At 39.3% G+C, this 24749-nt stretch overlaps 1 protein-coding gene across 1 annotated transcript in view; it reads right to left on the bottom strand.

Annotated features, from left to right (window-relative positions):
- Positions 1 to 24749, bottom strand: part of cdh22 (cadherin 22) — a 194397-nt gene that overhangs the window by 58844 nt on the left and 110804 nt on the right. The window contains exon 4 of the mRNA XM_026166884.2: positions 7530 to 7824. Coding sequence (XP_026022669.2) covers positions 7530 to 7824 — 295 coding nt within the window. The remainder of the gene's footprint in view (positions 1 to 7529; positions 7825 to 24749) is intronic.

Here is a 24749-nt window from a genome sequence, read left to right as displayed (position 1 = left end):
GCGTCATTTTGTTGCTTCATCACTTTTTTATATTATACCATAGTCTTTATAAATCATTTTACTAAAACAACACTCAGTGTCACAGAAGAGTTTAAAAATGTATGTCAACCGAAATATAGAACTTTATTAACAAGTTTTTTCAGTTTTACTGTTTTATTATCTCCAGTGCTATTCTTTCCTTTATCCACTACAAATACTCTTTAAATGTCAGTCGCTCTGTTCATTGTGTAGGCTACAGTCTAGAATAAGTGATCTATTTTTTGAAGTTGAGGTAGACAGCTTCAAGAAAGGGCCCAAAAAGTACATCTCAAAATGCTTTTTCTTCTTTCTCTACTTCTGACTTTAAATCAGTGTCAGTTTCTATATCTAAATTCAGGCATCTATTAAACACACAGTGTCACACACAGAGATATATCACAGCATATTCTTTACCATGTAACAGTGATAATATCCTCTACCTGGTTAGAGACTCTGGCCGACAGTCTCTAACCAGCTGTACTGCACAGTTTAAATTCTGTCCTCGGGCACTTTGACTTTCCACTAATAAAGATAGCAGAGCAGAAGAGAAAAATATGGGATAGAGAATAAATACGAGAACGTGAAGCGGTAAGCAAGGGGTACGCAAAAGAAATCAAAACAGCTTCTTTTAAAGTAAAAACAAGTCACAAGAATAAAATATTCCAACAACAGCAACTGTTATATCAAAAAGATATAAACATAAAATGCAAAGGCCTTTAATAATTACACAGACAACATACTGTGAAGTGTCGAAATATTTACCAAAGCCTCAGATGATGTCAGTTTAAACTGCATAGCAGTGTCTTAAAGAAAATCTATGTTGGCTAATGGAGTTTGTAGTTTGTCCATTTGTCCATATAAAGGCCCTTCCTTTATATTTTATCTTTAAAAGATACGATCAATTGGGGGTTAACCAATTGATATGCTAATTTAAACTGAGGCTACGGTTGTTTGTATTTGGCACTGCATCAGTTTGGGTAATTAGAGGAAAAGATGAGGGCAGTGGTCACTATCTCTGCTGCTATTAGACTGTTATTTGCCTGCATGTTGTTCTTTTGACACTGCAACATGTCAGTCAGGGCTAGAAGGTTAGAAGCTACAACGATGATGTCATGTTGTGCCACATCTATGCCACTCAGAGATACTGAGTTCCTCTCTAATGGAACCACATCAATCACAGGATTAGCTCTGTGGTAACTTTTCACCCTGTAGTGATTTCACTACTAAGATCTGACCCTCCTCGCCACGTTTCCAACTGACCTTTGTGTGGAAGGGAAAGATGACTATCTCAGTGAGTAAATGGTTTCGCCCCATACAAACGGTGCTTCTTTGTTAGTCAGTTCACATAAAGACAGAAAGAAAAGGATGTCTTAGTATGCATGTTGAAACACGATGTAATACTGATTTCAAATTGGAAAAGGCCTGTCTTTATTACTTCAATATTAGCTGGGCGTGTGAAGCATAAGTATTAGCTTGGGGTGCCACAGCTAATAATGTCTCCACAGTATATGTACTAGATCTAAAAGCTCAATCTATCAACTGCATAAGTGTAGAAGATACAAAACTATACAGCTATGTAGTATTGTCAAAGAGTTGCACCATATTAGTTTAACACTACTTAAGCCTCCATGTCTGTAAAACTTTTCAGTCTTAGCTCAAAGCTATGTACATAAATATTTAAACACTCTCAATGGCTGGGGAATGCAAAGAAAAAAGAGATGGATCCAATCCGGCTATTGATGATGAGGCTTCACAAAACACAAACATTAGCCGATCACACCATCATATGTAAACCACCTTCATGAGCATCATATTAAACTTGATGTATAAAGGTAAATTCCCAGTCCAAAATCCTATTATAACATCGATTACCAGAAGACAAACAATGCCTAAAGCAACACAAGTATTTTCCCACTTCTAACTTTCCAGACTGACACTGAACCTCACTATGTGGGTTTTGCAATATTAATAACACCATTTCCGAGGTAGTTCTCACCTGTCTCAATAAGTTCTTATGTTTTTGTCTCGCTAGCTAGGATTGAAATTAAAATGCAGAATTTAAAAAACAAAAGAAAAGAAAAAAAATCAACAAAAAAAAACAATAGATAGATTTAACTGGCACCAAATAAAGAATAAAATAAAATAAAATAAATGAAAAATGGAAAAAAATATTATCATTACAAAAGTAGGTAATTATTTTCAAAAGACTATTGCTATGACAACAACATTACAAACATTACAATGCTATATATTCTTTAGGCCAGAGTTCCCCAAAGTGGGGGGCACAGAGCCATTACAGGGGGGGGGGGGGGGGGGGGGGTGGCACGGTATGAATAAAAAAAAAGAAAAAATAAAGAGCGCTTGGACACTGCTAGCATAATGGACAGGTTTTTGACGGGGCTCCCACACAAACGCAAAGCAGAAGATGAAGCATCACCAAATATGTTTCCAAACCAACTTCATTCCAAGCCAAATACTAGAAAATATAATGAAGCATATCTTGCCTTTGGCTTCACCTGCACAAGTGACAAGGTAGGACTCTGCGACAGAATTAGTTTCCCCTGCATTGGGAGCACGCGTTGGGCTGTCCAAATCACGGACAAACAGTATCCCACAGTTGTTTATGTTTCTGAACCCATTTTGTACAGAGAGACACTATTTGAAAAATGTATTGATAGCAGTGTTGAATATTATTACACAGGAAAAATACAATAACACGTAAAATAATTACACCGTGATGCTTTTGCCTTTCTAAATGGAGGGACAGTGCGACTGCGTGTGTATATGTAAGTGTGTAAAACCTGCAGATAGTAAGATTAGCAGTATTTTGTCTATATCCGCCATTGTAGAAATTCATCTCATGTAAACAATAACGTGGCCAACAGCGTCACGTGAAAAGAGGTACATACCCTTGACGTTTCGTGACGAACTCAGTATTCCTCGTCCACACGTAAACGCAAAAACGGAGTTTTCACAAAATCTCACAAAAAAACGCCATTTGCGTGTGGATTATTATTATTATTGCACGCAGTCAGGCTAGCTAGTTCTAACCAATTCCCGTGATTATGCTAGGCTGAGGAACTTGACAAATAGCTCTAGTTTAACTCTGATCTTTCCTTAAAGCCATGCTAGATTGTCTTTCTAGCCAGATGCTACAGCTATAGGTCCAACCAACTTCTTTTGCAAAACCAAGTCCTAACCAACAGGGCATGAGAATGGGGCCTCAGCAGAAAGTTACAGACAGTTTCTTTTCTGCTCTTCAACAGTTGTTTGTATATTGCAGGTCTGCACTTTGGTGGCTAAGGGCAAGAGCACTTGTAAACTAGATGGACAGTACTCACCTCCAATCAAAGGTGACATCACCAGACAGCTGGTGTTTATTGGGCCCTGTTTCCATGTTCTCCACATTCCTGTTTCCAAGATGTCTGTCTCCATCTCTGCCTCCCAAAGTGTATGAAGAGTCACTTAGCATCCTTTGTATCAAGAGCCAAGGCTACTGAAGTCAGTGCATTGGTTGCCTCCTCCAGAATCAAAAAGGGAGCTGCCAGTGTCTGGAACTAGCCCTGAGGAACCACTCAGTAAAATTATGGACGTCTTTCTCATCTAAGACTTTAATTGATGTTATTGTTACAGCATGTAATAGTTATGCCATAACATGTTCTAAGAGTCCTCAAAAAACCAAGTCAAATGGAATCAACAAAGAGTTTTGTGAAAAAGAATCAACTCAAATCTCACATTTTTAGTAAGACAACAAGATTTCACATCTTAAGTCTTGAGCAGGATCAGTGTCATGTATTTTGGTATTTTTGTAATATTTGTAACATTTTTCTTCAACCTTTATGATATTCTTTAGAAAACAACAAATCATAATACAAAATGATTTACGGTTATATTTACCTCTTGATTAGTATCTTAACCTACTATTTTATTTTAAGTACACTCACTAAAAGTTGCTGGTACTTTTAGGAAGGCGCAGGGCTTTTTGCCAAAGATATAATGCATATAATTTTATAATGGAAGGATAGGTACTTAAAATGGACAGACCCGTACATCCAATATTACCTTGCAAATGGACGTGAGGCAACATTAGCTTTTAACATTGCAGTTGATTTACATTTATTATAGCTCCACTTTGATTCAGAAAATACAGTGGAGGGTGAGCTATAAAGAGAATGATGACCTGTAAGTTTGTAAGTGAGAAGCCATTAATCAAACTGACCGATAATGTTTAGTTTTAATTTCAAAATACAATAAGTTCTTTATCTGCTTTGGACTTAAAGAACTTAGAAAAAATAAAAAAGTTATTTTTATGTACACTGTGAATATTACAGATCTGGATTACTGTAGGTGTGACAGTACGCAAAATTTTCTACAAAACTGAGCTCAGATGAATGCAGCCCCAAACCAACTCTGCCACATATTCTGCGGTTAGACAGAGTTAATGGTGGTGAACAATCACTGCTAAATGATTTGAGAAATGCAGAATTTTAATATTATTTAACGCGACTCATTGTTGTGCATTTGTAAGGTAGAAAACAAAAAACAAAAAGACAGATGGAAGTTTGACTGTCCTCAACTTGCTAGTAATGCATGCAGCATGAAAAAACAAGACAGGTGGGATGCGACTAGTCGAACAAGCAACTACTCGAACATGTAACTACTCGAACACGGAGACTAGATTTGTAGTTGCAGCCAGGGTCTTCTTGCTGTGTGGTACTGTTCCATTATTGTGGCAAAAATAATGGAATCAGTAAACATGTAAATAGAAAATGCATCGATATTATGGCAGTTAATATAATTACGAACCAAGAAGCATAGTTAGCTCAACTTTTACTGGTTGTGCTGATTCAAATTGATCTTTCACAGTTTATCATCATGAATTGGAGCACACCTGTAGGTTTCCATGCTCCCTTTTCTGTTCCATCATAAACGTATGCATGATTCTATGAACAACATTCAATCGTTCGTACGCAACAAATCTGATTTAAGACAGCAATTTCATTAGACACACATTTTCCACAGGGCAACGTAGAGCTCAGACCTTCATGCTTCATCATCAGCTTCAGTACTTCTAATTATTGCAGTTCTCCTTAACAAATACTGCTCAGTGGGTGAAAAAGGGTTATTTTTAAGAAAGAAAATGCTGAGCATACTAAGTATACTAAGGATAGACAGATAGGCAACCAAATAGGATGCCCTAACAAAAGGGGCGAGGCGAGCATAGAGAGGCTTTAAGACTATGACAAAGACGAGTGCCGGGAGACATGACAGGGGTAAAGATGAATATGCCTCTGGCAGTTGAGTCCTGATTACTTTCTTACTGTTATGGCCTCACGTGTTCCAAGGCAATTTGGCTATATGGCTGAGCATAAAACAGCACAGTGAGCATATCACTGGTGTGGTTAATGCTTGCAACCTGCTTCCATCACAGCATATCAGAAGAGCTGTGTCCAAATTATTTGAAAGTGATGATTCTACTGAGGTTTTGTGCATGTACAATGTTTTTTTTTTTTCCACAAAGAAAAAGACAAATCAAATTTACAGTAGATGTCAGCACATGTTGAACATGCTCATAGGGCATGACGACAAAATTCCACTGGGAATTCATTAAACAACAGTAACAGAGCAGCAACAAAATAAGAGGATACCTATAAATTCTGAATGATTTTGAGACACATTAACAAACAAAATAAAAACTCAGCGTTTATAAGACAGGTCTTGTTTTTGTTTTCCTGGAAAGGCTAAAAAGTCAATATTTTGTACATCCCACAATGTTAGTACCTTCTCAAATTTCTATATTGCTCTGCCCCACTGTCTTTTGCTCCCAAAACAAAAACAGGCCAAAAAATCAATAAAAATAGCACAAAACCAGTTTGTGTCATAAAGAAACATTTTCCTAAAACAGCTGGACACTGTAGGTTTTACCAGATTCTACTCAAACCGGTGTAAGATGTTGTTAGGAACTATTTTAAAATGCGGATTAGTAAATTTGTTGATCCAGTGGAAAGTAGGGTTCTACAGAATTATCCAAAATAAAAAGCACTGAAACTATTATAAGATATATCAATATAGCAAATGTTATACTTTTACATTTATAAAAGTATACGTCCAAACTAAGTGACATTACTGTCGTTAAAACATGGAAATGTCAGTAAAGGTGATGAGCTGGGAAATGGTGAGTGCCAGTCAAACAGGTCAAAAGAAAAGACACATGGATGAACCATGAGAATGCCTGATTTAGTGGTGAATGTTATATCATTAGTGGTAGCACACCATGAGAATATGAACTGTCTATTTATTTCTTATATAATCTAAGTGAGACGTGGCAGGGTCAAATAAGGGACAGAGGTAGAAGAGTTATGATCATTAAGATTACATAAACTATTATTAACCAAGCATGGCTTTTAAGGCTGCATCTCACTCTTTCTTGAGGACAGCTCCCCTGTGCTCCCCAGGGTTTTGCATCATTTTCTGAAATTGTGTTTATTCCTTTTCTCTTTATCATGCTCCTGTTTTTGCTAACTTTCACTTTCCTTTCTCTCACCGACTCACACACGCATGCATACACACGCCATTCAGTTTTAGAGAGCAATGTAGGCAGAAATGCCCATGCTTTGGATCATGCTGAGGAAGCAGGAATTAATTCCAATCAGGCTTGAACAGGAAAGAGCCATTCCATTTTGCACCACTCCTGGAGTCACTCAAACAAGAAGCACCCCTGCCTCTACTGCATATGCATGATCACACACACACAAACACACGGACGCATATACCCGTATCGCACAAACCCTTTGGAGTAAATATGGTGATATTGCTTAGCAGCTAAACAAAATTTTGTCTATTGAATATCAGCTGTCTTTGACATTAATACCACGCTAATGAAGCCCTTGACACCCTCATTCACCTGTCTTTTCCATTTTGCAAATAGTTTGAAGCAGCCATGGATTGCTGCTAATATACTCAGTCACAATAAAAACACGTTAGGATTTAAAGTATTGTAGTGTCATTTTTACTGACAGTGTACTCTCTCCATTAACCGCACTCCTGGAGCACCGTTCCTATGTTGCTCTTTCCCTCTTGTTCTTCCTTTTATCATTTGCCTCAAAACAGTGTTAGAACACAGCTTATCTGGGAGTAATGCAATTTGTTTGCCTCTACTTTCTTTATATGCCTGCACTGTTTCTTTCATTTTCTACTTCCTACTATCGAGAGTAAATTCAGTGACTCCAAATCCATTTTCATTTAACATAGCTATCTTACATGTCTGCTTTTTCATATATCCATCTCTCTTGTGGAGGAGAATTTTAACATATTGCTCTTTCTGGCACTTTACGCCTTCCCTTGAGCCCATAAAAAAAGCTCACACACCCTACTTATGTATCATGAAAATAGCTGCAGTAAAACTTGCAATTCCATACATTACAGGCACCCTTGGGCTTTGCTATGTACAGAGCCTCAAACAGTTATCCAAATGGTTCTTGTCTGACTGCGCTAGACATTTTCCAGCTTACCTATGGGTGACAACTCTGCCACGCTGCCAATATAGGGTCCTTCCAAGAACTTGGGTTCACTGTCATTGATGTCCTGGACCTTGATGACAAACTCTGACTCTGGCTCAAGGGGATCATTAGAGAGCCGGTCCCGGGCCTGAGCCCTAAGAGTGTAAAAAGCCTTTTCCTCTCGGTCTAGTCTCTCTGTGGCATGTATGTCTCCTGTAAGCTCATCAATGATGAAGATGGATCCAGCTCCTTCTCCAGAGATAGTATATTTGATGTTGCCCTCACCATCATCAGAGTCTGTATGGATCTGTAAAAAAAAACAGAGCAGTTTTGAGAATGATGACTTCAATAAAACACACACATGCATTCCATCTTTTACGACTATGCAATGTGGTACGTACCGTAAAATTTCTAAAAAATGTTTTGTTAGTGTCATGATCAAGTTGCATATTGATGATGGTAAATGGTACATGGCCTGTATTTGTATAGCGCTTTATTAGTCCCTAAGGACCCCAAAGCGCTTTACACAACCAGTCATCCACCCATTCACACACAGGTGATGGCAAGCTACAGTGTAGCCACAGCCACCCTGGGGCGCACTGACAGAGGCGAGGCTGCCGGACACTGGCGCCACCGGGCCCTCTAACCACCACCAGTAGGCAATGGGTGAAGTGTCTTGCCCAAGGACACACCGACCAAGACTGTCCAAGCCGGGGCTCGAACCGGCAACCTTCCGATTACAAGGCGAACTCCCAACTCTTGAGCCACGATCGACAATAATTCATTGAATCAATGTTTATTTTGTTTTCTCCATAACAACTAGTTATATTATCAAAAGTATAGTTTTCTATTAAGGTTCTATTAAGGTTTGGGCACTAATAGTCATTGTTAGTACCCAAACCTGAATGATTTGGGTACCATTCAATGTTAGCTGAATGCTTATAAAAGTCATAATTTGTTTAAAACACAAAAACTGATTAACTTTTTAATATGTAAATATTACATTTATTTATATATTAAAAACTCTGAGTTGAAAAGAAATCCACTTTAATGTAATGAACTTGCTACTGCTGTTGTTTTCCTTTTATTAGCTATTACTTTACGAGTGTTGTATTAATTTATTCAGATTGCAATCAAGTACTGTTTTGTTGGAGTGCATTTGAACGCAGGCTAATTCAAACCTTTCTACTTTAACTGAACATTTTGATACAGACAACAAAGCTATCTGTGAACCTCAGGCAAAATCTGCTCACCCCGTCCTAGCAGTCTGACGATCGGGGCCAACCAAATCAAACTGCAAAACTGTGCTTGAACCACGACAGGGATTACAGTCCTGTTTAAGCACTTGTTATCACATGGCTGACACACCACACTCGATGACACCTCAAAGTATTAGAAACTGTTGAAAGTTTAGAAAAAATATCTGAAGTGATCCTTGTCCAAGTTGAGATTATTCTGTCACATATTTGCCAGGTATCTTATTTTTATGATTTTGTTTTAACTGCTGAGAAAAGGGTTAAAAATGGACAACCCCCAAATGATATTTGGTCATCAACCATGACCATAAGAAATATGTGTATTTTATTCATCCATTGACTTTTCTTCTCTTAGGGTGGTAAATCCAATTCAAGTCCTTCTAACTACTCCCTGCAGACTAGCCATCATCAGTGTGGTGAAAAAAAAAGACACCAGAGTTCCTGTGATGATTTACACCTTTTCTGCACATTGTGCCCTTCACAGGATGTGACGCCCAAATTAGGAGATCAAAGTCATTCAAAGACTCTTAAATGTAGAGACATGGAGGTGCTGTGGCTGAAAAGTGAACTTAAAAGAGCCCTTATAAATCAGAGCTATAGTTTCCCCTAATGTGATTAGAAGACATTCCAGGGGTAGCAATAGGAGATGCATTGGTCCCCCATCCTAAACTCCCCTTTGGCTCTTTAGTGAGCATTAGACCTGCTTGCTCCTGCTCCCTCTCCCTCTCACTCACCTTCTATCTAAAATTATAATTCAGAGCTGTCTATGCAGTGTAACTGTGGTTCAATCTACTCAACAGACCAGAGGAGAGGGGAAATCGCCCTGGCCTCCCTGGTTAATTTTTTATAAAGGCTTAATTAAATACAGGCCTCTATCACCCTTGCAGGGATTTTCATTAAGTATTTGTCGTAAAACCGAGGAATAATGCAAGCCTGTGCCTTGATATTGCTTCCATCATCCATTTTCTCCTTCTTTTTTATCTGTCTGTTTTTGCCTATTCTCCCCATTCTGAATCTTCCTGAAGACAAATACATGGACAGTCAGTGGAAATATACTGCTGGATACTTTGGCGGTATCAATATTTCAGTTATAATAAAAAAGAAAAAAAAGGAAAATAAAAGTTTCATTGGTCCAGACTGTGAAAGTTATCCAATAAAAGTGAGCACACGCTTCCACCACTTGATATGTTTCCTCCAGACTAAACCTCCTCCTGAATTTCTAAATTAGAATCTCAGGAGAGAAATGCATGTGTGAAGTGTTGCCATCTTGTGTTCATTCAGTTCCACAAATGTTGGCACAACAAGTCCTGCAATTAAATCTAAAAAACAAACAAACCATGAAAGCATTTTTATAATGACCTATGTTAGAATTCCTGAAACCACAGTGTTTACTCTTTATAAAATGTGACAAATAGGGGAAAAAATGGTAAGAAGGTAACATGGCAAAATCACACTCTCCATCTCTTGACTAAATGGATCTCTCTTAGCTCCCTTAACTCTTAACCCCTTTCTTGGCTGTCACTTGGGAACTCAAAGCTTCAGCTCCCTCCACAGATTTTGTATAGGATTGAGTTCTGGAGACTGGCCAGGCCACTCCATGACCTTAAAACTTCTTCGTTGCACTTCTTCTTTTACCTCTCTTTCGTTGCCTGGCAGTATGCTTTGGGTCATTCTATTCTAGAAGACCAACTTTCATTGTTTTGTCTTAGGGAAGGAGATTCTCCTCCAAGATTTTACATTGCCCCATCCCCTAACCCCTCAATGCAGTGAAATTGTCCAGTAGGCTCATCTTGAAATGTTTCCACCTTGGTGGTTGAATGTGGTGATGATCTTCTGTGGGTCATACTTAGCGTTTTTCTTTCTTTAAATACACAAGGTCAAACTGATGACAAACAGCTTGATTTTGGCTTCATCTGACCACAACACTTTCTCCAAAATATATTCTGAATCATTTAGATGCTCACTGGCAAACTTAAGACCAGCCTCTATCTGTGCCTTCTTGAGCAGGGAGGAACTTGTGGGCGCTGCAAGATTTCAATCCGTCACCGATGGTGGTCTACTGATTGCTAAAAAGCTGTTTGTGTAGGCGATAACACAAGCCTACACAGTCCCTGCATGTTTTGTCCCTGACTGGGACAAAACATGCAGGGACAGTTTTGTCCCTGATGTCCTTTGACAGCTCTCTGGTCCATAGCATTGCAGAAGTTGGAATGAAAAACAAGCAAACAAAAAAAACCACGATTTATTTATTTATTGACTTTAACCCGTGTGGTGCATGGTTGATATTTTGTCTTTTTATACTAAAATTAAACTATCATAAATTTCGTTTCTTTGCAAGTGAGGGAACTTACAAATTCCGCAGATGATCAAATAATTATTTCCCTCACTGTACCTGGGATTGTTACGTACATTAGCTTAGAATGTTTCTTACAACAGGACTTTGAAATGTCTAAAAGTGGCTAATATCAGAGTACATTATTTTACATGTGGACACGCTCTCAGAGTCTAGAATTAAAATCCAGTTTAAAATCAAACTTAGGCTTTACATTCTCTCAGTGTTCACTTCAGTCTAAATTCTCTGTCTGGTTAAGTTTAGGTAAAAATATTGCTTGGTTTGGTTTAGGTTTACTATGTCAAAAAGATTTTTAAAAGCATAATTTTTCTACATCAATTAGGTGCAGAGACTTATTTACATCACCAAGGTTGCTTAACCTCCTAAGACCCGAACTCTTCCACGGCATGCATTTTTAATTTCTCTTTGATATTTGGGCTGATTGGGGCCAGATGAATGTATAAACAAAGAATTACTGGATTTTTATTTATACCTGATTTTTGTTTCTAAGAAAAATAAGAGCCACATATGAGGACATTTGTTTAAAATTTCGATAGATCATAGGCAGTATAATGTCCTCGTAAGTCGATATCAGGCCCTTGTAGAGCAAAATTGAGTATTTTGGTCTAAATAACCCAAAATGAGATGTCCACATATGTGGATGCCAGGTCCTAGGAGGGGGAACCCTAGATGATTATAAGATGTTATAAAGAAGTCCTATGAGCTTTTTTTTCCTTTTTTCTTGCACACATAGACACGAACAAACATACACTCATGTGGGGGCACACACACACACACACACACACACACACACACACACACACACACACACACACACACACACACACACACATACATGGATCATCATTCTGGAGGAATGATGCAATTTCTCTCCCCTCAGGCTGGCTATACCCATCCTTCTGTCAGTCTATCCTCACTGGAGTGATTCAAGTTGGCAGCTTGAAAAACACACACACAGACACATACACATGCACTACGCTTAGCTAAGTTGTTCTCTGCAAACTAAAGGTCAGAGTCAGGATGTCACTCACAAAAAATAACCGGGGGTGCAAAAGTGCACAACAAATTTCAAAGAAGAAGATGGGAAAGACGCACATCCTGTACACCTGCTGAGCATGACATTATAGATGTTTTTTCCTAAAATCTTTAAACGATATTCCTGACACTTTTGGGGGGAAATAGATTCTCCACATTTGGACAAGGTGTGCTATTTCTTTTATTGGCTAGGTCACTGGTATAGACATTATCAAAAAATACTAATACACACCAAGAAAAACAACATATATTTCAAATCAGTACTAAAGGAACTCTACTCTTTGATGTCATTGCTTCACTGTAGAAAGCTAATTATCAAACTGTGTAGCTTCCTTGTAGATTTTCACTAGTCCATACTAGCATATGGAAATCACACCGGTAGTCTAATTCCCTTCAATTAGTTAATATAAAGCTGATGAAGCTATGAGCATTTTGGACATACTGAGGACATAGCACAACAGAGAAGACTTTTATGCTGTGGAAAATGTAGGGTTTGTATTTTTTTCCCCCCCATGGGCAGTGCACTTCTTTTCCACATTTCAATTCAATTGAATTCAGTTTTATTTAAATAGCACCAAATCACAACAACTGTTGCCTCAAGCTACTTTATATTGTAAGGAAAAGACCGTGCAATAATCAGACATCTCTATAAACTAGCATTTGGAGACAGTGAGAAGAAAAAACAAAATTTTAACAGAAAGAAACCTCCATCAAAACCATGCTCAGGGAGGGACAGCCATCTGCCATGACCAGTTGGGGTGAGGGGAGGATGACAGGACAAAAGACATACTGTGGAAGAGAGCAAAAAATTAATAATAACTAATGATTAAATTAATGATTGGTGCATAAACATGAGTGAATGAAAAAACTTGAGCAAAGAAGACACTCATCATCGGAAGCTCCCATAACTAAGTGGGGACTCAGGATCACCTGATACAGCCATAACAATATGGTTTTTCAAAAAGGAATTAAGCTAATCTTAAAAGTAGAAAAGGTTACTCTCTCCTGAATCCAACCTGGGAGCTCGTTCCACAAAAGAGAGGCGCCTCTAAGCTAAACACTCTCCCATTCTACTGGAAGAATGGAACCACAAGTAAGCCTGCAGTGTAGAGCAAAGTGCTCTATTGGGGCAATATGAGGTCTTCAAGACATGATCGGTCTGATTATTCAATTAATCAGGAAATTTACAGCCGTCAAAAGTGGGATTGGAGTTTTTTTTTTTATTAATAACACTTTGTTCATGTCAAAATATTAGGTTCCTTTAAAAAATGTAAAAGAAGGATTATTGGTCATTACACAATGACCAAATTTCCAAAGTAAATATAATGTAGGGATATAAACTACAATACCAATTATCTGAACCCTTTCTATAAACTTACTAAAAAATATATCATCCTATCACTGCAGCTAAACAGTATTAATTTGGTTTCTGGCTTTATGCTAAACTTGATGCTAGCAAGAGTCAGCCATGCTTTAGGATTTACAGTGCAGGCCTGTGGGTTGACTAAGAGGACAGTGAGGTTGTTGATGTCTTGTCAGACTCACCTTTAGGTCATAACAAAGTGTCTAGCTGTCACTATAGGCTAACCTACTGAAGGGGATGACATATGACTCACATGCAGTGACTGAAAGTTTCCTTCACATTTAGTCAGCTATTTTAAGTTTTTATGAGGTTGGAGGGGCATCTGGTGTACAAATCTACCAGATCAAACATGTGAAACTGGGGACTTCCGGATGGTGGGGAAGCTGGTTGCAGCATAATCTTTCAGCTCCCGGGCGGTTACCCCTTGAAAACGGACATATTATAACACAACTAAGAATATTCATAGTAGTATGCCAGGGGGTAACAAGAGAAAGACAAGAGGAATTCGGCAAGAAAGTGCGGAGGAAGGAGTTTTTTCACCGAAAGAAGTTGACGGTGCTAGCAAGCTACAGCTACTCGGAGCTATGGAGGCAATTGAAGCTAGCATTCTTGCTGAGCTTAAAAAAGTCCAGGATAATTTAAAAAGTGAAATAGCAGAAAAAACTGGACTTGTGAAAACAGAAATGTCGGAGTTTAGGAAAGAAGTGGGGCAACGGTTCAACGAAATTGTCACGGACATGAAAGAGGTAAGAAGCAGGATCGAGGAGGTCGAACAGAGAGTAACCGAGGTTGAGGAGGTCACAGTCGACCTTAAAGATGGGCTCGGCCATACTCTCCAGTTACAAGAAGACCTCCAGACACGTCTGTCCGACCTGGAAGCCCGGTCTCGCAGGAATAACATACGTGTTCACGGGATACCAGAGGGTGAAGAAGGGGACAACATGCTCGAATTCATGGAAAATTTTATAAAGAATGAACTGTCCCTCCCCGACATCAATCTGGGCATACAGCGGTGCCACCGCTCACTCGGCCCCAAGCCACCTCCGGGCTCCAACCCCAGGTCCGTGGTGATTCATTTTTTGGAATACAACACCAAGGACTTGGCTCTCCGGTCTGCGTGGACCAAAAAAGAAATACTGCTGAAGGGCAGATGTGTGTATTTCGACCAAGACTATCCTAGTGACATTTTAGCGAAACGCAAAGCATACAACACGATCAGGAGGATTTTAAAAGAGAAGGGGCTCCGCTTCCAAACACTGTATCCGTCGAGACTGCGTGTGTTTTATGAAAACGGGCCCGTGATTTACAACAACGCGCAAGACGCAGCCGACGACCTGGAGAAGAGGAAGTTGATGGGAAAGCGCAAGCGGAGCGCCGCGGCGGACCCGGGAGGAACGGATGAAATAATAATAATAATAATAATGGATTGCATTTATATAGCGCTTTTCGGACCCCTCAAAGCGCTTTACAATTCCACTATTCATTCACTCTCACATTCATACACTAGTGGAGGCAAGCTACAGTTGTAGCCACAGCTGCCCTGGGGCAGACTGACAGAGGCGAGGCTGCCATATTGCGCCATCGGCCCCTCTGGCCATCACCAGTAGGCGGTAGGTGAAGTGTCTTGCCCAAGGACACAATGACCGAGACTGTCCGAGCCGGGGCTCGAAACAGCAACCTTCCAATTACAAGACAAACACCTAACTCTTGAGCCACAATCGCCCTGAAATACATCCAGGAAAAGCTCCAGAGATTCAAGTGCATGGATAGTAAAACCTAAAAAAAATTTTTCCGCACTTAAGACTGCAGTTTTCCTGTGTAAAATAAGAGTGATAGGTTTGACCGCAGTTTGGGATGCTAACAGCTTTCTCCAAGAGCGCTGCTATGAGCGGAGCTCACCAAGCAGCACTACGAGGGGCTCTCTGGGACTTTAGGGACTCTCCTCTTTGTTTTGAAGTTGGACGTACACTTCATAATTGGAAGTCATATATGTTATTTGTTCAGGTACGTTGTTCCTTTGTTCTGTAGACCCCCTTTTCTTTTCAGAGCACAGAGCACAGATTTACAGGTATTGTGTATTTTCCTTTTGCTGATGGAGATCAGACAACAATATAAGGTAATTACAGTTAATGTTAATGGTTTACATAACCCCATTAAAAGAAACAAAGCTCTTGCTAAAATGAAGCGAGAAAAACAAGATATAATTTACTGGCAAGAAACACATCTTTTTGCCATCGAGCACAAAAAATTGTGTAAAATGGGGTTTAAAAATGTGTATTATTCCTTGCATATAAAAAAACATTCTAGAGGAGTGGCCATCTTATTGTGTGACAAAGTACATTTCCAACTTTCCTCACAAATCAGAGATAAGGAGGGGCGTTATATACTGGTTAAAGGGTACATAGATCACAAGGAAGTTACATTGTTTAACGTGTACAGACCACCAGGGACTGATAAACATGTAATCAGGACCCTTTCGGAATTAATTGCAACAGAAACATCAGGCATATTAATATGCGGTGGAGATTGGAATATTCACTTGAATCCGTTTCTGGACACGTCCAGCAAAACTAAATTGTTACAACCAGAAGCAGTATATGTTAAAAGAATGCTTAAGGAATTGGGGTTGGTTGACGTGTGGAGGGATGCACACTCACTGGAAAAGAAATATACTTTTTTTTTTACATTCCCACCATATGTATTCAAGACTGGACTATTTTTTTTATGTCACACTTTGATAAGCATAAAATTATAAATTGTGATATAAGGGTGAGAGATATTTCGGACCATGCAGGGGTGTACCTGACACTCCATTTGGATTCAGATCGCAAAGAGACTTTATGGAGGCTTAATACTAGTCTACTAAATGATGTAGAATTTGAAAAGTTTGTAAAATAAGAATTTAAGGAATACATGGACTACAATAACAATGGTGATGTTTCTCCTAGTATTTTATGGGATGCAGCGAAGGCAGTTCTTAGAGGGAAGCTAATTTTGTGGTCCTCATACAAAAAAAGGAAAAACAGAAGTATCTAAAAGACCTTACTACTGAAACACCTAGAATCAGAACATATGAAAAGTAACAATGATGACACGTTATCACAAATTAAAGAAATACAACAGATATTAAATAGGTTATATGATGACCAAATAGAAAAAAGGGCTAAATTCATTAAGCAGAATTATTATGAAAATGGTCCCAAATCTAAGAGACTCCTTGCTTGGAGGATACGGAAACAGCAGGCTGACAGATTTATTCAGAAAATTAAAAACCCAGCAAATGATAAGATATGTCATGACATGAAAAGCATAAAAGAATCTTTTCTGACCTATTATACCCGACTGTACGCAGAACCACACAGGATAGATGTGCCCTCTGTTAATGTATTTCTTTCTTCACTTGATTTACCGTCGATAGGAACAGAACAAAATAAAAGATTAACACAAACAATAACTGCGGAGGAGATTAACAAGGCCATTTCAAAATTGAAAGGTAATAAGATGGCCGGTGAGGATGGCTACCCGGCAGAGTGGTATAAACATTTCAGAGATCTAGTAACCCCTCTGCTGAGGGATTGCTTTAACCATGTGCTTACAGGGGGTGAGATACCACCATCCTGGAAACGAGCAGTTATTTCAGCAATTCCCAAACCGGGTAAAAATAGAACGGAATGTGGTTCCTATAGACCCGTATCAGTCTTGAATATCGACTGTAGGATATTTGCAACAATATTAGCTAAACAGTTGGAATTTATAACTTCAGAACTAATGGATACAGATCAAACAGGTTTTGTTCGAAATAGGCAAACTCATGATAATGTGAGGCGGGCTCTCCATCTAATAAATAAAATGAAAAATATCGAATCAGTAGCTGTTAGTCTTGATGCTGAAAAGGCGTTTGACTCTGTGTGCTGGAATTATCTTTATTTGGCCTTAGAGAGATTCGGTTTTAACAGCCAAATCATCAGATGCTTACAGTCTCTATATAACTCACCCACTGCCAGGATTAAAATTAATGGTGATTTAACAGATACACTACAACTAGAAAGAGGCTGCCGTCATGGATGCCATCTCAGTGCCACTATCTTTGCGCTATTCATTGAGCCCCTGGCGCAAGCTATCAGGGAATCTAAAGACATTAGAGGTGTACTAATTAACAATATAATGTATAAAGATGGTCTGTATGCTGACGATGTTCTCATAACGCTAACTAACCCGGAAATCAGTCTGCCTAATCTTTTTTCATTATTGAAAAAATTTGGCATATATTCCGGATATAAATTAAATTTACAGAAAACTCAGATTCTCTTATATAATTACCGCCCATCACAAGACATTCAAAAGATAGCCAAGTTTAACTGGAGTAACACCTCTATAAAATATCTAGGAATCCATATACCCACGGATCTATCCGACCTCTACGAATGCAATTATGTCCCACTGACATCAGAAATTAAGGCAGACCTACAGCGCTGGTATTTATTGCCAATGAATATGCATAATCGGATAGATATAATAAAAATGAATCTTTTGCCAAAGCTTCTCTATTTGTTCAAGGCGCTGCCTATACACCTACCCTCCAAGCAATTTAACGATTGGAATAGGATGATCTCTAATTTTATTTGGGCCAAACAAAAACCAAGAATAAAATTTCAGACGTTACAACTGCAAATGGACAAAGGTGGACTCGCTCTGCCGTGTCTTGAGGACTATTATAGGGCTGCACAGTTACAAGTGATGATTGGGTGGTGTGATCTAATGTGTAAGGCTAAATGGAAGGAGATATATCAATCCTACTGTGAGACCCCACTTCAATCACTGCTTGGAGATCAACCACTCATTAAAAGACATATAGATGCAGACCTGCTCCCGGCACTAAAGAAAGTGCCCATAGAAATATGGCATAGGATACTCAAATATGAGAAAACTAAAAAAAGTGCCCGGACGTTACGATGGCCTGCTTATGATTCGGATTTTGCACCTGCAAACATGGATAAGAGATTTATACAGTGGTCACATAAGGGTATAACAGGCTACTGGAAGATTACAGATAAAAATGTACTAAAAGACTACCAGCAACTCCAGAGAAGTTCTTACTTGGAAAGACAGGATTTCTTTAGATACCTCCAGCTGAGGCACCATTACGATTATATATATATATATATATATATATATATATATATATATATATATATATATATATTAGGGGTGCAACGATATTCGTATCGATATTGAACCGTTCGATACAGTGCTTTCGGTTCGGTACGCATATGTATCGAACAATACAAAATTTTTTATTTATTTTATCAACTTTCCTTCTGACGATGCTGTCTGTGTTGAGCGCTCAGTGAATCTGCGTTCAACTACTCCGCCTAGGCTCGACAGTGCCCCCCCCCCCCCCCCCATTTTTGCACATGTCAAGGAGCGTGTCAGGCTACATTTCACTGTGTCTTATACTTGTATAACTATGCATGTGACAAATAAAGAACCTTGAACCTTGAAACATAAAATTCCTAGAAGAGGAGGACACGGGCTTGGTTAAAATCTTCCTTGACTCTTGTAAGGGGAATGCACCAAAGAAACAGATATCCAGATTATACAAATGTTTACACACATGTAGGAATAATGACACAACGTATATCAAAGCTAGATGGGAAAAAGAGGCTGAAATAATAATACATGACGACAACTGGTTCAATATATGTAAGGCTGTGCGTTTTTTTGTCACGCCTAATGCTAAGAGTAAACAAAGTAAATACCCCGACAAGACTCAGTGTTGGAGGAACTGTGGAGGTGTATCTGCAGGACATTTTCATATTTTTTGGGAATGTGCTAAGATTGTCCCCTATTGGCTAGTAGTGATCAAAGAAGTCAATACCATGATGGGCTTGAACTTGGCCCCTGATTTCACTGTGTTTTATCTATGTGATTTGCCACAAGGACTGAGGAATTCAGACAAATATCTTTTATTGATATTATTGGCTGGTGCAAAGAAAGCCATAACTTGCAAATGGCTAAACGCTGATCCACCGTCATTCTTGGACTGGATAGGCATTATCAAGGAAATTTACACAATGGAGAGACTGACTTTTTCACTAAGACTGGCTGCCGATAAATTTGAGAAATACTGGAAAAAATGGGACCTTTACTTAAATGGAAAAATATTATAATTTCTGGTACCATGTTTCATTGCTGTAATTCACCTATTTAATCTGATTGTACCACAAAGGGATATGTCTTTTTTTTGTTTGCTAGCCTGTGCTAGCCTGCTCTGTGCTTGTTGGGGGTCTGAATGTTTTGTAAAAAATATACAGGACTGTCAATAAAAATAATGTGTAAAAAAAAAAACTACACGCTGTGGCGACCCCTTTTATTTCTTCTTCTTTTGGTCGGCCCCTTTAAGAGTCACAGCAGATCATCTGCTTCAATCTCCTATCCCTAACATCTTCATTTGTCAAGCCAACCTTTTGCATGTCCTCCTTCACTACATCCATAAATCTTCTGTGTGGTCTTCTTCTTTTCTTTCTGAGTGACAGCTGTGTAGCTCAGGAGGTAGAGCACATCATCTAAGAATAGGAAGGTTAAAGGTCTGGCTGTACCAGTCTGCATGCCAAATATCCTTGGGGAAGATACTAACCAGCAGGCTATACTAAGGCAGCAGGCCCAGACAAGGTGTGTCCTAGGATGCTTAAGGCGTGTGCTGCTGAACTTGGGGAGCCGCTACAACGAGTCTTCAACCTCAGTCTGCGACTGGGGAGAGTGCCCGCCCTATGGAAGACATCCTGCATCGTCCCGGTCCCCAAAAAGAACCGGCCCAATGAGCTGAATGACTTCCGACCGGTGGCACTGATGTCACATCTTATGAAGACTCTAGAGCGGCTCTTCCTCAACCTCCTCCGACCACAGGTACAACATGCCCAGGACCCACTACAGTTTGCATACAAGGCGGGTGTCGGAGTGGAGGATGCCATCCTGTACCTCCTACACAGAGCCCACTCACACCTGGATGGGGGAAAAGGCACGGTCAGGATACTGTTTCTTGACTTTTCCAGTGCCTTTAATACCATCCGGCCCTGTATGCTTCAGGAAAAACTGAACAGGATGGAGGTGGACCCCTGCCTGGTGGCTTGGATCTCCAACTACCTCACCGACAGACCACAGTACGTCAGGCTGAAGGACATCACGTCTGACACAGTGGTCAGCAGCACAGGAGCACCACAGGGAACTGTGCTGTCCCCTCTTCTCTTCACCCTGTACACCTCTGACTTCTGCTACAACTCTGAATTATGCCACATTCAGAAGTTTGCAGATGACACAGCCATCATGGGGTGTATCTGGGATGATCAGGAAGAGGAGTACAGAAGTCTGGTGAGGAACTTTGTCGCATGGAGTCACACAAACCACCTGCAACTCAACACCTCAAAGACTAAGGAACTGGTTGTGGACTTCGGGAGGTCCAGAGAAGGTCCACTGCCGGTTCAGATAGAGGGGGAGGAGGTGGTCAACAAGTACAAGTACCTCGGGCTGTGGGTGGACAATAAACTGGACTGGTCATGCAACACAGAGCACCTGTACAAAAAAGCCCAAAGCCGACTGTACTTCCTCAGGAGGCTGAGGTCTTTTAACATCTGCAGGAAGCTCCTGAGGATGTTTTACCAGTCGGTGGTTGCTGGAGTACTTTTCTATGCTGTGGTGTGCTGGGGGAGCAGCACAGCAAAGAAGGACTCATCCAGGCTGGAGAAACTGATCAGGAGGGCTAGCTCTGTGGTCGGCATGAAGCTGGACACTCTGGTGACAGTGGCAGAGAAAAGGACATTAAAGAAACTGATGGACATTATGAACAATGCCAGGCATCCTCTGCACACGGCCATAAACAACCAGAAGAGTCTGTTCAGTGACAGGTTGCTTCTCCCCAAGACAAGAACTAACAGACTTAAAAACTCCTTTGTCCCACACGCCATCAGACTGTTTAACTCCTCTCTGGAGGGGAGAGGGAGGGGAAACAGGAGGACAAAGGAGGGGGGAACAACTAAGCTGTAGTGCCTCTTCACCTCACTGTACAATACCTTGTGCAATACTTTTTGTAAATAGTCAACAGACTCAATACTTGAAATGTGCAATTCACTTGTATTTTTATTTTTTATTCCTATTTATTCTATTAATCCCCTTTGTATATTTTATTTATATTTGTTTCTGTATTTATATATATGTGTGTGTGTGTGTGTGTATATATATAACAATTCTGTAACTGTAACTTCGGTCGTTGCTGTGCTTTTTTTGGAAATCGAATTTCCCAGAGGAACCCACCCGAGGGATTAATAAAGTTCTATCTTATCTTATCTTATCTTATCTTAACCCTAATCTCTCTGATGCATCCATCGAAGTATAAATGTATGTGAATGTTCGATAGAAAGCACTTCAGCATAGAAAAAAGTGTTTGTATGAGTGGGTGAATGTGGCATATTAAAATGTGCCTTGAGTGCTCGAGGAGAGTAGAAAAGCGCTATATAAGAATCAGTCAATTTACCATTTCCTCTGATATATACGTTCCTAATCTTGTCTCTCCTGGTCACTCCCAATGAAAATCGTCAGCTCTTCCAACTACAACTTGGTCTTCTGTCTTTTTGTCAGTGTCACTGTCTCCAAACCATATTTTAAGTAGCAAAATAGAATAGAATAGAATAGAATAGAATAGACATGGAGTAGCATTTTCATTACAGTGAAGATAGAAAAATGTGAGCTGCACTGAAGCTTTAGTTTATTGAAGATTTCAAAGACGAAGCAAATTGTCTTATATTTAAGTCTGTGTAATCTGGACTAGGCATGCCACATTTCACTACAGCTTGTAAAGCTTCTGATCTTAAAAGCTTCAAAGTGTTAAGAAGGTGACAAGGTATCAGAGACAGTCTAGGTGGGGATAGCTATGGGGAAGGAAGGATACATACCAAGGACAGAACCTGCGATGAGAATGGATAGAAAATAGTAGCACAGTGGACTAGGAAAAAGGAAGAAAAAAGTCGCAGAAAGAAGTTAAAATGTAAAAGTGATGTTCTGAATTACAGTTACGGAGGCAAACCTGCAGAAGCTTAGACAGAAACAGAGAATGAATATCTAGACATCAAAGAGAAAACATTGTCATAATGTGTTAATATAATTTAGGACCTTTCGATCAATGTTCACGTTTTGGATGGAGAAGACAGATGGTTTGAAAGAGATGTGAAAGAAGCCATCTTTGTCCATTGTGAATGACCATCTATGAACAGAAGGGGTGGCTAACAACACCAACTGTCTACCACCTATAATCTAGTTTTGAGATCCCTTCCCAGGCGCCTTAACGCCAACTTACATCTTGCATGATTTGATCTCAATAGTCACATGCTAGAGTGTGGCAAGGTTTTACCTGAAACCTCTCCTGATAATGACCCACACCCTTTTTCACACCTTAGCTCATGTGATGTGGCACATGGTCAATAGTGCGTCAACGGTCCTTTTAAGGGGCAACTCCCATAGGGCTTAAATACCTGGGACTCTCCACCAATTGCTCTTAGAAGTGAAGAAGCTTCTTGGATGAGAGGTGAAACATCTTCTAGAAACTTAAGGAAGTCCAGACATTTTTCTTTTCAAGTGCCTTAGATTACCGTGACCTGGATGACTGAGAACCTACACAGACAATTTAGGACCTTATTTAAAAATAAATAAATAAACCAGATAAGTGACATAAACCTGGTATGTATATATGCATGTGTCCAAGAGAAAGGTTACAGCAAAAGAGAAGAAATATAATCAGCTGTCTCTCCAATGACTTTCTTATCTTATAGATGGATTTCAAAGACCATTGAGTTGTAATCTCTCTAAATGCAAGCTAAGGCAGTGGTAAAGCAGACACTAGTGAGGGGATTGTTCAGTAGTAAAAGAAAATCATCTAATTAAATAAAATAAACAAATAAATGAATTAAAATGATTTTTTGTTATCGTTCAAGAATGTTTTGATAACACTTAAAGCTTAAACAAACTCACTTAAAAAACTCAGTGTTTTATTCAAACACATTTCTGATTATTACAAAATATCAGAAAACAGATAAATCAAAAAAAAGCAAAAGCCTCTTTTGATTTTTACCATTTAAATGGATTTTACTTTATGTCCAACAAACCTGCTGCAACCAAAATCAGACACAGAATTTGATACACCATAAATCAAATTAATAATTTTCAGAAAGACGAATGATGTATGAGAAAAATATTTATTTTAAAAAAGCCAATTTGTTTAATTGGGGTTAAGAATTAAAACGGGATAAGAAGCACCTTGAAGTGTGACATGGACTGTAACAACCACTTTATCACTTTTGCTGAGACAGTATGCAAAAACTCATCTCAGATATAGACCCAAAGTTCAGAGAAAATTGAAAAGACATAAAGACAACACTGAAACTGTACACGTTACTATAGTGAGCATAGAATGTGTGCACACGCTGCAGAAATTGTCCACCTCGTACACATTCACCCTCACAATGGATTTACTTCTGACAGCATTTGTCAATATAGAAGAGAAAAAAACTACCAAGAAAAACCCAGAGTAGATGAAGAATGTATCATTTCCCCTGTCAACTTCCTTTAACAACAGCCATTTAGGATTACCTGTGCTCTACAGCAATTCTCTTTCCCCAAGTTCCCTTCCTTTTATCACCGCACAGAGCTTTGAAAAAGAGCTAGGAAAATGCATGCGTTTTAGATCATTAAAGTACACAACTGGTATTTATCTAAATACACAGATAAAATCTTCCAGATCAACTGCATGTAAGTGACCATCTTACTAGAAAAGTGACTTCACTGGCAGTAACCACAGTGTGGAAAAAAAAAAGCAAATTTGTCAACTTTGCTGTGTCGGGGCAAAGCAAGATGCACATTTATACAATGCAGAGGGCCAATGCTTGGCTCTAATCCTTCATAGCTTAAATTATAGTTTCGATACCAAAAATCCAGCCAGGGTACTTTGTGTTTGAGCATGTATTAACACCCAGACAATCACATCCACACTTACGCACGCCATAAATAGCACTGGCCGCTGCCCTTGTGACATGAAATGCAATAACTTGATAATTTTATTAATAAAATCATCTCTTTTCTCCCTCCTGCTGCATCATTCCCTCAAGCTCTTCCCTTAAGCTCCTTTATATCAGCTCACTGTCTTCCCTGGCACCCTGTCCTTTTAATGAATCACCAGTCAG

The sequence above is a fragment of the Astatotilapia calliptera genome, chromosome 5 (assembly GCF_964374335.1).
Source record: "Astatotilapia calliptera chromosome 5, fAstCal68.1, whole genome shotgun sequence".
Taxonomy (NCBI): domain Eukaryota; kingdom Metazoa; phylum Chordata; class Actinopteri; order Cichliformes; family Cichlidae; genus Astatotilapia; species Astatotilapia calliptera.
This window is presented reverse-complemented; position numbering and strand designations above follow the sequence as displayed.